At 44.7% G+C, this 17205-nt stretch overlaps 1 protein-coding gene across 1 annotated transcript in view; it reads right to left on the bottom strand.

Moving 5' to 3' along the window:
• The window catches only part of LOC137904475 (small conductance calcium-activated potassium channel protein 2-like), a 40845-nt gene extending 24377 nt beyond the window's left edge, over nt 1-16468 (bottom strand). Inside the window, exon 1 of the mRNA XM_068748659.1 lies at nt 15410-16468. Coding sequence (XP_068604760.1) covers nt 15410-16468 — 1059 coding nt within the window. The remainder of the gene's footprint in view (nt 1-15409) is intronic.
• Between the last annotated feature and the right edge of the window lie 737 nt (nt 16469-17205).

Below are 17205 nucleotides of genomic sequence, written 5' to 3'. Positions count from 1 at the left end.
GTGGCCGTGATCATGATCTTGCTGTGATAAAGAAATTAGAGCAGGGTAAAATCAGAATACAAACAAGATTGGTATTTTACAATCAAACAAAAAAGAAAAAAACATTTACATATGCAGTATATCCCAGTCGGCAAAAAAGTGAATTGTTCCAATTTTAAAATAATTAAACATAAAGGCTTCTTATATTTTATTTGCAACATGGTTGGCTTGCAAATTGATCCACTCAATAGCAGTGAAGTGGGAAAATGCAATTTTCTAGAGTTCAAGATGAATAAAAAATAAAAAACAAGACCAAAAAAATGGCTTCTGTGATTTTCATTAAATGAGCTAAAAGAAAAAAGCCTTTTTGGAGAAAGGCGAAAACCACGGCCATCTTGCCACAAGTGATGAAGAGCAAAGAGGTCAGCATGGTTTTATTAACCTTGTGTTACCTGATTGGGACATGGAGCCCATAGTGTGGGGTAAAACACGGTGATCATGCTAAGGTTTCATGATAAAAGCGTTCAGCTGCAAAGTCAGTTAATAAATGATTCCGTATAGTAAGACATTTAAGAAAATAGCGGTAATATCCACCCATTCATCTTCCACCGCTTATCCGAGGCCCGGTCGTTTAGGCAACAGTCTCAGCAGGGACTTTCAGACTTCCCTCTCCCCAGCCACCTCCTCCGGCTCTTCCAGGGGGATCCCGGGGCGTTCCCCGGCCAGCCGAGAGACATAGTCTCTTCAGCATGTCCTGGGTCTTCCTCAAAGCCGTCTCCCAGTGGGACATGCACGGAACAGCTCCCCAGGTAGGCGTTCAGGGGGCATCCGAAATAAATGCCCCGGCCACCTCAGCTGACGTCTCTCGATGCGGAGGAGCAGTCGCTCTACTCCGAGTTCCTCCCTGGTGACTGAGCTCCTCACCCTGTCGCTAAGGGTACGCCCAGCCACCCTGCAGAAGAAGCTCATTTTGATAGCTTGTATCCGGGATCTTCTCCTTTCGGTCATGACCCAAAGCTCATGACCATATGTGAGAGTAGGAACGTAGATTGTCCGGTAAATCGAGAGTTTTGCCTTTCGGCTCAGCTCCTTCTTCACCATGACGGGCCGATACAACGACCGCATCACTGCAGCAGCATCGATCCTTCTGTCAATCTCACGCTCCTTCCTTCCCTCACTTGTGAACAAGACCCCGAGATAAACAAACTCCTCCACTTGAGGCAAAGACTCCCCACCAACCCGGAAAAGGGCAAACCATCTTTTTCCAGTCAAGAATCATGGCTTCGGATTTGGTGGTGCTGATCCTCATCCCAGTCGCTTCACACTCGTCTGCAAACCGCCTCAGTTCATGCTGGAGGTCTAGGCCTAAAGAAGCCAACAGGACAGCATCGTCCGCAAAAAGCAGAGATAAAATCCCGTGGTCTGCAAACCAGACCCCCTCCGGCCCCTGCATGTATAAATTCTGTCCATAAAGATTATGAACAGGATCGGTGATAAAGGGCAGCGCTGCCGGAGTCCAACATGCACCTGGAACAGGTTTGACTTACTGCCGGCAATGCGGATCAACCTCTGACTTCGATCATACAGGGACTGGACAGCCCTCAACAAAGGGCCCCGGACCCAGGCGCTCGCACACAATCCCCGACCCAAGGCCTGGCTCCAGGGTGGGACCCCAGTTGTGCCATACCGGTCGACAGTCATAGGGGTTTTCAAACTGTCTCAGTCTGACCCATCACCCAGAACCTGTTTGCCATGGGAGACCCTACCGGTAGCATAAACATATCCCCTGGGATCATTCGGGCACCCAAACTCCACGATAAGGTGGCAGTTCAAGGGGGAGATAGCGGTAATACCGATCACTAAATGTGGTTAAAGCTTGAAATAGAAATCAGTACTAGAAATGTCACTGAAACAATGATTGTACAGACAGAAGATGAATTTATTTTTAATGGATTTAAGAACATGATTGAAACTAATCCATCGGCTACTGACAAAGCAGAATAAAAGAGTGTGAAAATATTTCTGGATCAAACTAATTTTGACTCTTGCAATAAACTTGCATTTGTAGTAGGCTCTAAAAATATATTCAGTCTTTACTAATGTTCCACAGTACATCAGCCTCCAGACATCTGCAGGTACAAGCAGCTACAAAACATCATTCTTCCTTTGGTTTCTAATGTCACAACATGATGTCACTCATTTCCAAAAGAGACATTCCTGCTTTTGAGGGGGAAGTAAAAACCTCCTCCTCTGAGCTCAGAGTATTTTTAGATGCTTGATGTGTAAATATGGGTCCTGGACTATCATATCTGAGAAAGACACCGAAGACAAAAAAAAGATACATTTCAACAACAAGGCACTTCAAAATGCCTCAAATTAAATATAAAGCATGAAGAGAATATTTAATGGGTTGTGATTGGAGCAGACCTCAATGGGAATGTTGGAGAAGGAAATAGAGGAGATGAAGAAGTGATGGGCAAGTTTGGTATTCAGGACAGGAACCTAGAAGGACAGGTGGTGGAGGACTTTGCTGAAAAGATGGGAATGGCAGTAGTTAAGACTTATTTCCAGAAGAGACTAGAACATAGGGTGACCTACAAGAGTGGCGCGAGGAGCACACAGGTGGACGACATCTTGTGTAGATTGAGCAGTTTAAAGGAGGTTGGTGACTGTAAGGTCGTGGTAGAAGAGAGTGTAGCCAGCCAACATAGGCTGGTGATGTGTAAGATGACTCTTGTGGTGAAGATGAATAATAATAATATAATAATGCATTTTCTTTATATAGCGCTTTTCTGGAAACTCAAAGACGCTTGAAGAGGACTAAGGCAGAGCAGAGGACAAAGTGGTGGAGGCTGAACAACAAAGAATCAGGGGAAAAGTGAGACAGGCTCTGGGTGAGCAAGAGAGGCTTCCAGAAGACTGGAATACAACAGCTAAGGTGATCGGGGAGACAGGTAGGAGAGGACTGGGCGTGTCTTCTGGAAGGAAAGGAGAAAAGGAGACCTGGTGATGGAACCAGGAAGTGCAGAAGTGTATACATAAGTTTTTACAGAGGTCATGACACACTGCAAACTTCGATACTATGTTCAGTGTGTGATCAATAAGCAGGCTGAACTGCTTGGCTGTACAATAAGTACTACTCTCCGTCAGGAATCCTTCCTGTTCCAGAGTGCAGAATCCCATCGTTGGGTTCCCATTTCAAACTAAAGAAAACTGTGATCGTGAATTAGACAAAAATGACCTCTAATTTGGTCTCTAATGACCAATTACATGACAATAGATCAGCGTAAAATGTCATGTTGTAACAGTCGCACGACGACAGGAGAGCCTGAGACTTAAAGGAGAACATCCCAGGAAGTGCTGCTCCCGAAACGTAAATGAACACGATTGATGACGGACACCAAGAGAGCAGGGCTGCAGCTTTAGCTACCTGTCTCTCGTGAACATCAGCCACAGAACCAGGCCAGGCCTTTCCCAAATACAAGCAGCCATCCCATCGATCACTGTGCATGAACACTGACGTTTCTGTGGGATGATTTAGTGCTGCAGATAGAGGGACAATTAATAGAATATCTGTGCAGACAGATTTTGCAGCAGGATTCCTCACATCGCATCACCAAACCGCAAAGCAATTGATCATTTCCATATGCTCAACCACTTAACCAGCTATCCAAGCTCGGGCTGGCTTTGCCTTAGCGCCCCCCCCCCCCCCCCCAATGCCCCCAAAGAGCAGACATGGGGGAGGTGGCTGGTGGCCCAGCTGACCACTGGCTCAATTGCATTCTGAATGGCATGCAGCATCCAGGCTCTATGAAATGGAGACTTATAATCAAATTGAAATGCCTCAGTGCGGAACAGTTGAAATGAAGGCAACTTTCTGCCTTTCTCCTTTCTCTCTCACTCCAGCCAGCTCAAATCTAATAGAAAACCTTCATCCCTTTATGCAGTCTGGGGCTACTGTGTTGCAGCATTGAAGGCTTATATGCTTTAACAATGAAATGTGCCTTCTATAATGTTCAACTTTGTGTGTATTTGCCAGTGCCACGTTGTTTAATTGCAGGTCTGGATAGGTGGGCGGATGCGTGCACGTGCTCGCTGAACAAGCTGAGCATCAGCCAGGCGCTGGATTAGGTCGGACATTGATGTAGAACGTGCAGCAGCAAATTAAGCGCAAGGGGATCCAAAGTCTGCTGTGTGAGTGTGAAATCTACGAACAGCGGACAGATGCTGGCATGGCTGGCATGAAGAAAGGAACATGAAGGTGAAAAGATAAGAGGTGACAAAACGAGTCAGACATCTAGGCGTTGAGGAAAGATAGAGAGCATGAAAAAGAAGTACATAAAAGAAAGAAAAGGAAGACAGCTCCCTGTGTGTATCTGCCAGCCCCTAGACTGATGGAGCACTGCAGGCTACATCCTCTGGTTTGTTCCTGCACACTAGACGCTGTCATATTTCTCTGACAGGCCAGCAGGCATCAGGACTCGGGTGTCCATCCCTGACCAGATTGTGGACCATTAATCAGCGCTGGTAAAGACAGAGAAACCGCAGCCTTACATTCATAGAATCCTCCATCACTGTGATTGCACTGATGGAAATATACAATATATGAATGATCTTATCTTGTAAGAGCTCCTAATGCGTATAGGTATAAGCAATATATAGGTACAATAGCAATATAAATTACAATATGTCATCTTTTACAGTGTATATGTATAAATGCTAGAAAGAGAGCTGAGTGTTATCGCTCCCTATCCTTGTATCTCTGCAGGAATGTCTGCCGGTAAATAATGGCTGCCTCCGGCCTGGGGTGGGATAAGTTGAACTAAGGTAAGTGTTGGGCAAAGATGCAGCTGTCCTGAGCAGTGAAGAGGCGGCCGACGTTCAGAAGTCTGACAGCGATTTCACATCTGATACAATCAGCAAGTTGCTTGATCTGCTTCCATGTGATAAGAACATGAAGGCACGTTGCACTCAATATTTTAATCTCATGGATTTGAACATCAATTTATGGTGTGTAATTGGCCACAGTGTTTAGTATATCTAAAATATCTCTCTAAAAGATTTATGTTGTTCTTGTAAGTTCATGCTAATATAAAGTATTTATTGATGCATTAATGTTTAACTCTTTAGCCGCCACAGTAATTACGATAAAAAATTCAGTTTTGATATAACTTTTTAAAAAGGTTGTAACTTAAAGATTGTTAGCGATAAAGCCATACTGCAAATCAGAAAAGTCGTAAGTATGAGCCAAAGTTTGTGATGGGAATAAATTAACACATCTAATAATGTGGAAAAGTTCCATTCAAATGCAATCATCACGCAGGAACAAAGATAATCGATACAAAATCAAAGCAAAACCAAAAAGCCACCACCTTGTCTTGTCATGGACATGCGCAAACCAAAAAAAACAACCAAAGTGGGCAAGATAAAGAACATTCCCCGAATCAATGCTGCGGAAAAGACGTCACTTTCAGGATCAGCACTAGACAGCTACATATATATACGACCACTCCAAAATGTATCAGCTAGAATGTGCATCAGCAGTCCTGATGTAATCCCCAAGGGAACTGTTGTGTCATGGTGATGAGGAACAGACCTTGATGCTCTGAAGGAATTGATATATACATAAATTGTCATAAGTGTGAGGCTTCTTATAGTTTAATTAAAGCCCAGGACGATACCTAATCTCCCGTTCTATCAAAGGTAGGTTGCCTGGAGTATAAAGAAAGGGTTAAGAACAGGGGTCAGACAGAATGTTGTCGGACACAGAGCTGCCCCAGCCCCCCAGCCATGAGTTGTGTAACAGGGCCTACCCCCAGTGGCCCCTCTCTCCTACAGAACGACCCAATGCTGCAACTCAGCAAGCCAAGAAAAAGCAATAATAAAATCTACATCCAACAAATTGCTACAATGCTAGAAAAAAAAGCCCAAGCTCAGCAACACAGAAGTTTGCCTCTGGGCTGCTGTAACCTTTACTGAAGCAAGGAACCATTTAAAATATGGGACAGTAGCATTAACTCACAGCGGAAGAGTCTTTAGCTGGCATCACGTTCACTCCAACTATGAATCATCTGAAAGATGACGTGGCCGTAGCGAGAGTGTAGCCAGACAGAAGCTAGATATTACTACTAGGAGCACATTGCTGTACAGTAATGAAATATTTCCTTCCACCAGTATTGAGCACAATACATGCAGTGCAGAGCCTGGTTTCATATACGTGTCCTATCAAAGGGAATATGTTGGGTTTAATACTGCATTGGAATCACTGACCAGCTCTTCCTCTTGTTCCTCTGTTTGTGCTGCGCAAAGATTCGGAAATAAAAGTAGACAAAAAACATGACAAAACCTCCATGGACAAATAGGACACGTTCCCACAGCCTGCGGGAATGTGTCCTATTCTAATTAGGACCAAGCAAGGTTATTCCACGAATACTCCCTTGTGTGTGTGCCTCATAAATTAGGTCCTGGGTAGAAAAGGGTTGGAACTGTTGGGCGGGGGGGGGGGGGGGTAACCTTTCCACTGGGACATGCAGGGCTTCATTAAGAACAATTTCAATATCCTGCAAATTAAAGGAGGCCGTTATTAGAAACTTGATTTGTGGATCAGACCAGTAATAGATGGGCTGATCCCGATAAATGGATAATGGTTGGAAATGTGAGGAAAGGAATCATCAGAACCGTCAACTCTTGAAGCCTTTTAATGTGTTAGAACCTAACCATAAGTCTAACCCTATAGGTCATATTCATATTTACACTGTTTACAGTTCACTATTGGTGCTTCTAGTTTTACAACTTTTGCTCTTCTTTGCAGCAAGTCCTGCCAATGACGTTTGCGGTCAGAGAGCGAAGACACAAACCACAAACTAGAGTTTAGTCTGTGTGTGTCTTCATTCGGTGGCAGCCCCCCCCCCCGCAGCGGCGATCTGACCTTCCAACGGGACCGTAGTGGTCGTATATTCCCCCACTGTGGTTATTACCCTTAAACACCTTATTACCCACACCATTACCCCACTATGCTTATCTCTGTATCAAACTGTACTCACGATTGTGGGACCCAACAGCAACATGGCTCAATGACCGCTACCTTTATTGTGAGGAGATTGTAAATTTAAAAAGGAAGCCCTCTGTAAATTCAAGCCGAGGCAGTTTCTTTCTTTTCTTAAGGCAGAAACGTCAATAGAGGGGAGAGCGAAGTCAGGACAACCTATAGAGCAGGACAGATCGATAGCGCAGCAAACCCAGTCGAGATTGACTGGAGACTTGCCGGTAAATGTCCTGCCTCAGATTTATAACAGGAGGACACGGGCCGACGGGAAAAATAGGAGGGCAAGACAGAGTGACGCGGAATTGGAGATACTGTCGTTTTTAGCATTTCAACAACTCAGTTTCAGTTATATTTTTCTCATCTGTTGATTTTGTTTCTAATTTGTTTCTTATTTAATTTATAAAACAGGAAAAGCAGAATGTACATTTTGACATTCCAATAGTTATTAGTTTCACCTCTAACATGCATCACCTGGCTCAAGCTTGCTCCACCTGCACGCTGGCCTTACATAGACTAAAACGAATGGAGAACTCTTATCTGGCTCTGGAGCCTTGTCTCCTCTGGTAAGTTGGAGGCCAGCTGAAAAGCATTCACATTCATTATCAGTCCCAACACAGCGCACCATGCTGCTCATCCCAGAGTCTCCTCCCAGTCAAGAGTAGCTGTCTTCCACGCTGCTCTATCAGGCCTACCTACGTGTCACATGATTAAAGCTCTGGGAATTGTGTTAATAGCCTACAGTGCGTCTTCTTTTTTTTGGTTATGAAATTAAGTGCAGCGGTTTTCTAATGGCCCCTGGGCCCTTAAGAGTGAATTGATTCTATTTTAAAAGCCTTTTTTTTTTTTTCTCTTCTTCAATCTGACAGAGAAGATGTGGCTTGGGGAGCAGAAACTACGCATTGAAAATGGACTCTCTCAAAAGAAGAGGTGCACAAGAGATGGAAGGCAGCGTTGTCAAAGGGTTAAAGATAATACGCAGTGACAAAGGGAAAGAGCAGAGACTGCATGGCACCCAGTAAGGGGTTAACAGTCAGAAGGATGGCCGATAATAGATGCTGGAGCAGCTGTATAGGAACTACAGCACAAAGAGAAGGACACAGCAACAGCTGAAGCACAGAAAAGCGGAGGCTGTGTGTGGGGGGGAGGGGGGAGGGGGGGGGGGGGGGGTGAGACATCTTTCAGTTCTGCAGTCAGCACCGTGTGAACAAATGAAAAACATTCAATAACAGTAGTGTATTTTATGGCTTTTTCGACAGTACTGCAAACAAACATGCATATTTGGTGCATTCACGCTTCGATAAGGATGACTGAAGTCACGCTTTCAGTAAAAGACAGTAAAGGATACCAGAAAGACATGATGAAGACATGCCATCCTCCCCCTCGTTCACTCCAACACTTCAGCACTGTCTCAAACACGACAAATACGCAAACCTGCACTTGGAGATAATTCTATAGAGCCGATGTTGTTCTGAAGCTTACATCTCCGGATGCCAACCTCAGCAGGTTCTAAACGCACCACGCTGTTGCTGCACATTGGAGCTGTTTCTATTCTCCTGCTAGGTGATGTGAGGGAATGACGGGGGAAGGGAAGAAGCTTCATTCAGCTCGTCCTCTGGCTCAGTTTGTAAAGCTGTGGGTTTGAGCTGAGCCACTTTGGCTGGAAAAAGCACACATAGGCTCACTGAGTCACTGCAACAGTAATTTGTGTATGTTAGACACCCATATATAAGAGTAATTTGTGTATGTTAGACACCCATATATAAGAGTAATTTGTGTATGTTAGACACCCATATATAAGAGTAATTTGTGTATGTTAGACACCCATATATAAGAGTGATTTGTGTATGTTAGACACCCATATATAAGAGTGATTTGTGTATGTTAGACACCCATATATAAGAGTAATTTGTGTATGTTAGACACCCATATATAAGAGTAATTTGTGTATGTTAGACACCCATATATAAGAGTAACTTGTGTATGTTAGACACCCATATATAAGAGTGATTTGTGTATGTTAGACACCCATATATAAGAGTAATTTGTGTATGTTAGACACCCATATATAAGAGTAATTTGTGTATGTTAGACACCCATATATAAGAGTGATTTGTGTATGTTAGACACCCATATATAAGAGTAATTTGTGTATGTTAGACACCCATATATTACAAATTCAAATTCCCACAGAATCAGCTTTTGAACAAATGGTTCTCTATAAACAGTGAAAGGAATTTTCACTGAATATTTATCTGTGGCTAGAGGAGGTTATGATTTCGTTTTACAGAGGAACAGTTATGTATCACATGCTGCAAATTAAGTAGGATGGTAATTCAGGGGATTAGCAGTCAAGCTCTGACCTGCAGCAGCTTCTCCAACGAGCAGGGAACTCATGTATTTCCCAACACGCATGTATTCACATGGACACTGCCAGCTTGCGTGCACACACACACACACACTGCTGTACAAATCTCACGCTCCTCTTATTGAATTTCACTATGGCAGGAGAAGCTTTCCAAACTTTCAAGGGCAGGCTGAGAGCCTTGTGTCGGTGGACAGTACGATGAAATCACACATCGCTCACATCTCATTACTGCACTCTGCACTACGATCAAACACTGTGATTAGCAAACATTTGAAAACAGACACCAGGCAATATTTCAATGGCTCAATGAAGTGCACATCTGCAACATCATAAGATGTTGCAGATGTGCACACACGCACACGCACACGCACACACACACAGCCCATCAGTGTAATGAATTACAAATATCTACTTACAGCTGTATTACTCGCACTCTCATACTCTTTTGTGTCGTGATCGTGCCCTAACGGAGGGACAGCCCCAGATCAATAACCTAATTAGCCATAAAGCATATGCATTGTGGTGACACATTATATGCCTGGCATCCCTCGGCCAGCATCTCACAGGAATTACCATATAAATAAGCTGCGGTCATTCACTAAACAAAGAGGTATGGTTGGGACTTGGCATGCTGCGGCATAAAAAGAGAGCGAGAAGAAATCAGAAGTTACAACATATTAGAAAGCAGAAACATCCAGACAGCTGGAGCAGCCAAGTTATGAATTGTAGCAACGGCTGGCAGCGTGAGAACATCGGCCGTGCAGGAGAGTCAGCAAACAGCAGCAGAGGAAAGCCCCGACGCGCTTTCTGTCCTGTCTTTGGATTCAAATGGGCTGCAAGTAATTGAATACACTCCTCGTGCAGGTTCAGTCAAATGAAACTCAAAGCCGATCGTTCGGAAAGCCAGCATTCAATGTTACTTCACAATTATTGGAAGGCCAGTGTAAACGCACGACTGATGAGATATACTGCTTTAAAAAGGAGCCAGCCGCACAATTAACTCAGCATTGTCCTTCATTTATACAGGAAGAAAGCTGTAAAACGATCACTAAACTCACTAAATTCACTCGCAATAAGTCATCCTCAATATAAGTGAGTTTAAAACAAAACAAAAAGGAGGCAAAAAGTGCAAAGTAAGCACTTTAAATGAGTGAAAGCAGCCAACACTGGAAATATTCCAAATCACTTTGAGAAGGAAGAGTAAGTCTTGTTGTCACAATTGGAGAACTTTAGCTGATGATTAACTGTCAAAGACGATTAATGGTTAAATTGTCTTCTGTTCATTTTGCACCACCATTTAAGGGAAGGTGTCTAATGATAGAATGCACCTTATGAAGAGGAGCCATTTATTAGCACTGTCGCACTGTGCCGTATTTAGAGTCCTGACTGGAAGCTGCACGAAGGCGTCGCCTGGATGAACCTCTGGCTGCAGGCATCTGTCCGGTGACGACGACGGAAACATGGATGTCGTCCTAGATTTGTCGTGTCAGCGGGTTTTTTCTTCTGTTTTTTTGCTACAAATTTGACTAATTGTCGCCCCCCAACTTATCACATCAGCACTAGTGATGTGGTGTGTGTGTGTGTGTGTTTTTTTTGCCAATAAATGATCCATGATGTTCCCGTTCACTTCGGCACATCTAAAGATAAACAGTTGGTCAAACTAAAGGCCAATTCTCCATTTCAATAATTCACTTTCTAGTTTGCGCAGCTCCACGAAGAAACACAGCACTAAATGCTGACCCCACTACAGCCTGCAGAGTGCAGACAGCGTCCAAGAGACACTAAGTTGGTTGAAAGTACCACTTTTTGAGATATACTGTGTTGACATTTCTCAGATCATATAGGATGATTATACGCAGTTAGGCAGGACATACACAAAAGGCTTCACTGTAGTAGCTTTTCTAACCATTCATTCTGCAATAACCTTATGTGCAATAGCGGTGGCCTGTCTATTCTTCACTTTTTGTCTGTCCGTCTTGTCGGCTCCATGTTTCACCGTGCAGCAGCACAGCCCACGATGGCGGAAAGTAGGAAATAGAACTTAGTAAAGCACGATAGACTCGTCTGCCGAGAGGGCAGGTGAAGGCCGCGATCACATCAAAAATAAATTGCATGAAACTCGAACAATGACTGACACCATCGATGTTGTCAATTTTCGAGCTCATATGCAGTAACAAAAAAAAAAGAAACAACACAAAATAAAAGAAAGGTGAACCGACAATCACCTGACACACACACACACACACACACAAGGACGAGTTGACACGAGAAGAGAAGCCTTCTTTTTTTATCGAGGTTATGTAATCGCCTGTGTCTGTCTGTCCGTCCGTCCGTCTGTCTGTAAGCAAAATCCAGAATGACGTTAGAAAAGAAGATGACATTTTCACATTGAAAACCAAATTTACGGATAAAAAATCTGTAAAAAAATAACATCAACTCCGATTTAACTTTTCATGGTTAGCGTATAAAGATATCAAGAACAATTTAGAACCTTTTTGGTGATGATCCAGATCACCATGTGGGCGGTGTAAATCTAATTAGGAGGGGAATGAGCTGCTTGGTGGAGGTCTGCGCTCTCTGTGTGCTTTTCTAATGAATACAATCAAAAGTGAAAACATACTGTATCACGTAATTATATTGAATTTTCCCGTCAAACAGTAACTTAGTGTTCATTATTGCTGGTCTCGAGGAGCCTGAGAATAGCACGTACATGCACTAATCTCCACTATAGTGCATGCACATGGATGGATCAGCTTGATTTCACCTTTATGGAACAGCTTTAGCCAAACTGATCTGAGACTAGCTAGAGTCAGTTGCTGGACTCTTATCCAAACTTTTCTTTAGCGTTTTATGGAACGGGTCCTTGAAGTCAAGTTTAGATTAACATTACTATAAAAACAAAATATTTGTCATGAAGAATATTTGTTATTAACGCCGCCGAGACGGAGATTATGTAATCCGTCTGTCCATCCGTCCGTTAGCAAGATAACTCTAAAAGTTCTGGACGAATCTTGATTAAATTTTCAGGAAATGTTGTTGTTGCAGGTGGGAGGAAGCCGGAGAAAACGGCAAACATGCAAACGCCGCACAGGACAAATTGAAGCAAGGTATTCAAACATTCTCACTGTGACGCAATAGTGCCACGTAACCTGATTGCCTCCGCCCGGCGGGGGTCGCGTCATCGCCGGCATTGGTTTGTTTCTTTCTCTGTCTGTTTTTTACCAAGATAATTCAAAAGGTTACAGACAGATCTCAAGGAAATGTTCATGAATTTTGGGAATGTTTCCAGGAACAAATGACAAACTTTTCCGTTAAGATTGCAGTTAATGGAGCTTCAAAATTCCTGTTTCTCAATATCTCGGTTAATTTTTGACAAATGTTTATGCGATTTGACACCGAATTTAATCTGGATCGGATTCAAAAAGGAGTCAGCAAAAAATATACAATTTTAACACTGAAAACTCAATTTGCGGATTCAAAAATCAGTAAAAAAAATACTTGCTAGCTGCACCACTAAAGTATTTATTTTTAATAAATACTTATTCTTTAAATCCCTGTTAACCTCTGGAGAAGTTAGATAAAAACTGCACAGAAATTAATCACAGCTAAAAAAAAAAAAAAGAAAACCAGCCCTGAAAAGAACCAGTCCACAAGTGGTTGTTCTGCAGCCCTACAGGGCAGATCTCCATAGCAGTGAGTGGCAGGCATCAGAGTACTTACACAGCCTATCCTAAAAGAAGCAGCAATACACCTTTCAAAGCACTCTGTTGCTGAGGCAAGTCAAAATATGGTGCTACCTGCAATCAGCTATGTGGGCTGGCTATTAGGTTGCTCGGTGCACTGTGGGATTGTGTAATCGCGCAAACTTTATCAGGCTTGTTTGGTCACAAGTGTTCCAGGGATTTCAAACGGCTGCTGGGGTCGAGGCCTGCCTCACCGAGAGTGAGTCTAAGAGTTGTAACCATGAGCCCATTGATACCCGGGAGCTGATGAGAGAGTCCAGCCGTAGTAAAACACTTTGCATGTTAAGATCTGAGTGAGTGGAAAAGGTTTGATACTCTAGAGTACTTCTCAGATGGTTTTTTTCCTGTCAGATTTTCCTGACTCAAACTGGATTATGTAATAGAAATGCACGACACCCACAATCTGTTTATGGTTGAAATTGCACTCTGGAAAGCCACAGATCAATTTAACCCTTTATAGCCAAATGTATCATATTTGATACACTTGGCCTTTCAGGATTTTAAGACTTCTACTGCAGAAGTTTGACACAAGCTGATGGATACAACCAAACAAGTGCATCTGCATATTCCATGGGAAAAAAAATCTGGATTTAGCAAAAATTATATAATTTATTTTACAAATTTGTCAGACATTATTCTCCAAAAAATAGAGTTTTCTGGCAGTTACTTCATGAATCGGGCTTTAAAGGGTTAAAATTAAATATATATATATATATATATATATATATTGCAATTATTAGCCGTACGGTTTTCGCTGAGATATCCGTTGTCAGTGACTTCCTCAACTTGCTGTCAAGCATCTATAGGCCTCGTAAACGTCTCTGCTTCTTTAAACCAAATCTTAACTGATTATTTTTCGCACCAAATAGGTTTAGTGATGTTTCAGATCATTTGTAGAACATTAGCTTTCATTCTATAATAATATTACAACATCTAAAGAAAAGTTTACTCGGTCGTTTTGTGGTTCTGCTGATGCTCAGAAACTGAGCCAAGTTCAGAAAAGTCATGCCAAGGTGGTTCAATGTTCCACCTTTTGATACCCGTGCCAGCTTGGCCCTGGAAAACAGCTGCAGCATTTTAAACAGGAGTGTGATGCCCTTATTTAGATGCAGCACCTTCATCAGCGGCTCATTGTCTTTTGTCTTTCCTGTCCAGTGATCAATATTTCACATTTTCTTGGAGCAAATACTTACGGAGGGCTTATGGTTAGTGTTACATTTAAGCCAAAAAAGAAAATGGAGTTATTTTGCTCATTTGAGGAACAATGAGGTTCAGTTTGTTGTGTTTTTATTTCTCTGTAGTAGCAAAGAGAAATAGTTTTTAACATGTCAAACTAATCACTATTGCTCAAAAACATTTTCTATTTGTCATTTACATTTATTACTTTTGACGTTTACATTAGATCTTAAGAAATAAAACTAGGTTTTCATGACTTGAAACGACGAATGGCAACTTTATCTCCTTTGTGGCTGCATAACGAATCCTATATATTCACGATGCGCCCACACACACAAGCGTTGCTTTGTTATTTCCTCGGTTGTGTTTCAGTGATTTTAAACATGTTACATTTTCAGTCATCATGCTCATCTGCTCGGTCAGCAGTAATAAGAGGCCGATATTTGCGGGCCTTCTCCTGTTGTTTGTTTTTTGGGAGGGGGGGGGGGGGTATATTATAGGCCTATAGATATTACATTACACTGTGAACCACGCACAGCCCGCTGGTGTCTGAAGTGAGTTTGGGGTCTGTTGACTCACACCGACAGGTGCAGGCCTGGTGGCATGAAGCTCGCCATTGTGTGTGTGTGTGTGTGTGTGTGTGTGTGTGTGTGCGCGCGCGCGCGCGTGTGCGTGTGTGTGTCCCGCAGGTACCTCTCTGTTCTATGGAGGCAACAATCATGCTGATGTTGCCTTTTTCTAATTCAGCTGGGGGGGGGGCGGGCGCCATTTGAATATTTGCGCCATGCGACCCAAAACAACACCGTGACATGGAACAGGTGTGTGCGCGTGTGTGCAATCGAGTTTCCGTGTGCACGCGCGTCGCTTGTGTCGCCAAATGAATCGAACAGCGGGTTCGATCAGCAATACTACGCAGCGGGCGTGATGTGCGGCGGAGGCATTTGGTAAAGATGACATGTATCGATCACTGAAACGCCACCTGCATACACACACACGCGCGCACACACACACACATACGTCAATATATTCAGTACAAATCATACGGTCATTGAGGCCGATGTGTTTTATCTCTGCAGATATCGCGGGGGGGGGTCTGTCTACCTTGGGGGGGTCGATGCGGATCCTCTCCTCCCCTTTGTGCGGGCTCTCCGGCCACAGGTGATAGCTGGAGCCGTAGTTGGGGCTGTCTTTGCTGCTGTTGCTGACAGTCGCAGACGAGTTCCCCGCGTATGCCTGCTGTGTTGCCGGGGGGGTTACGCGGGGGTCGCGGCCGTGTGCCTGGTCGCCCTGCGCGGAGCTTGTCCCAGCCTTGCGGTCTTGCTCACAGTGCTGCGGACGCTGGGCAGTGGCACGGAGCTCCAGTGCGCCTGGATGCAGCAGTGGAGTGTGGCGCGTCCTACAGAGCCCCCCCGAGCCGCTGGCGCAGTGGCTGACAGGCAAGCTGCTCCCAACCAGCGGCTGTTGCTGCGCGCGTAATTGTGGGATCTGTTGCTGCTGCGGCTCCTGAGCTGAGTCACATGCATTTAAACAGCGCCCTTTCTGTAAGTTTGCGCGGATTCCGTCCGGGGAGGGGTCTCTCTTTTGGAGCTTCTGCTGCTGCAACAACTGTCTGTGGTCTCGGTGCGCTCCCGCTCCTCCTCTTCCCCTGCAGCATTCCACGATGGTTGCCTGTTGGTAATTATTTTCACTCGTTTGGAGCCGATCCTCTCTTTTAGATGCCCCAGAAAACAGCAGAGAGGGGGAGGACGACGTTGGTGGCGGCGGGAGAGATGGGGAGGGCTGCGGTGGGAGAGGAACGAAAGGATGGTGCTGATTTTGAGAGAGGCTCCCCTCTTGCTCGGAAAAGCTGCAGTGGCAGCTTGGAAAAACAGGCTGCTGAGCGCCGGCCGGGGCCCAGGGATCCTGCCGCAGGTGCGCCGGCTGCCCGCCGGTGGGTCCGCCGCCGTGAACAGGTCTCCTGGACGGCTGGCTCAGACACGGGAGCTCCTGCAGGCTCTGGCGGTGCGCGCCGGTGGTCAAAGTGCGGTCCCGGTGGTGAGAAGAGGGCGGGGGCGGCAGGCTGAAGACAGGAGTGACAGTGCCGTGGCTCTGTTCGCGGATCCCGTGCTGCTCGTCGGGGTTTTGGGGCTGATGGGCAGCCCCCGCGCACCGATGCCGCATCCCCCTGATCGCGTCGTCGCGCTGTGGTTGCTCCTTTGCCGTGCCGCGCTCCGACGCGCGTTCATTGCGATCAGTCCCCGCGGAATAGGACTGACTTGTATCATTGGTATAAAGACCTGCCGTACAACGTCACTCTACAGCCGAAACGCCGCCTTCGACCGAATATGTGGGTCCATTGTCTGCTGCGCGCACAGGTTGCAGCCGATCGATCGATCCTTGCGGCTGTTGCGTTATTACAAGAGCGTAGAAAGGCGTTTAAATCTGCTCGCGTGGCCGCGCTTCTTGTTCCACTGTGGACCCAATCGACTTTGTCAATGTTGCCATAACGACCGTGCATAATCAGAAATCACTTTTCCTGCTGCTTCACCGAACAGATCCGCAGGCAGGCCCTCAAAGAGACGCGCTGAGCGTCACTGTGGTTTATGATCGACGTGAATTCATCAACTTTACTCTGAGTTGGTTTCAGATTCACGAACAATAAGACTTATCTTAAAATACATTTCCACTTGTTGGATCACAGAACAGCCATCAAACAAACCAGGCAGTAAAGATTACCTCATGCCACACAGCCTGCGCCCTGCAGTCACGGTATTTAATAATTTATGCCTGGTTTTGTATTACCAGGCAGAAATATTTAGAAAGAGCGCAGCATGCACACTCCCAGAAACGGTGTGTGTGTGTGTGTGTGTGTGTGTGTGTGTGTGTGTGTGTGTTGCAGCAGCATGCTCTCACCAGTC

Source organism: Brachionichthys hirsutus, chromosome 15 (assembly GCF_040956055.1).
Source record: "Brachionichthys hirsutus isolate HB-005 chromosome 15, CSIRO-AGI_Bhir_v1, whole genome shotgun sequence".
In the NCBI taxonomy this organism is placed as follows: Eukaryota; Metazoa; Chordata; class Actinopteri; order Lophiiformes; family Brachionichthyidae; genus Brachionichthys; species Brachionichthys hirsutus.
The sequence above is the reverse complement of the archived record's forward strand: the minus strand, read 5'-3'. Positions and strand labels throughout refer to the sequence as shown.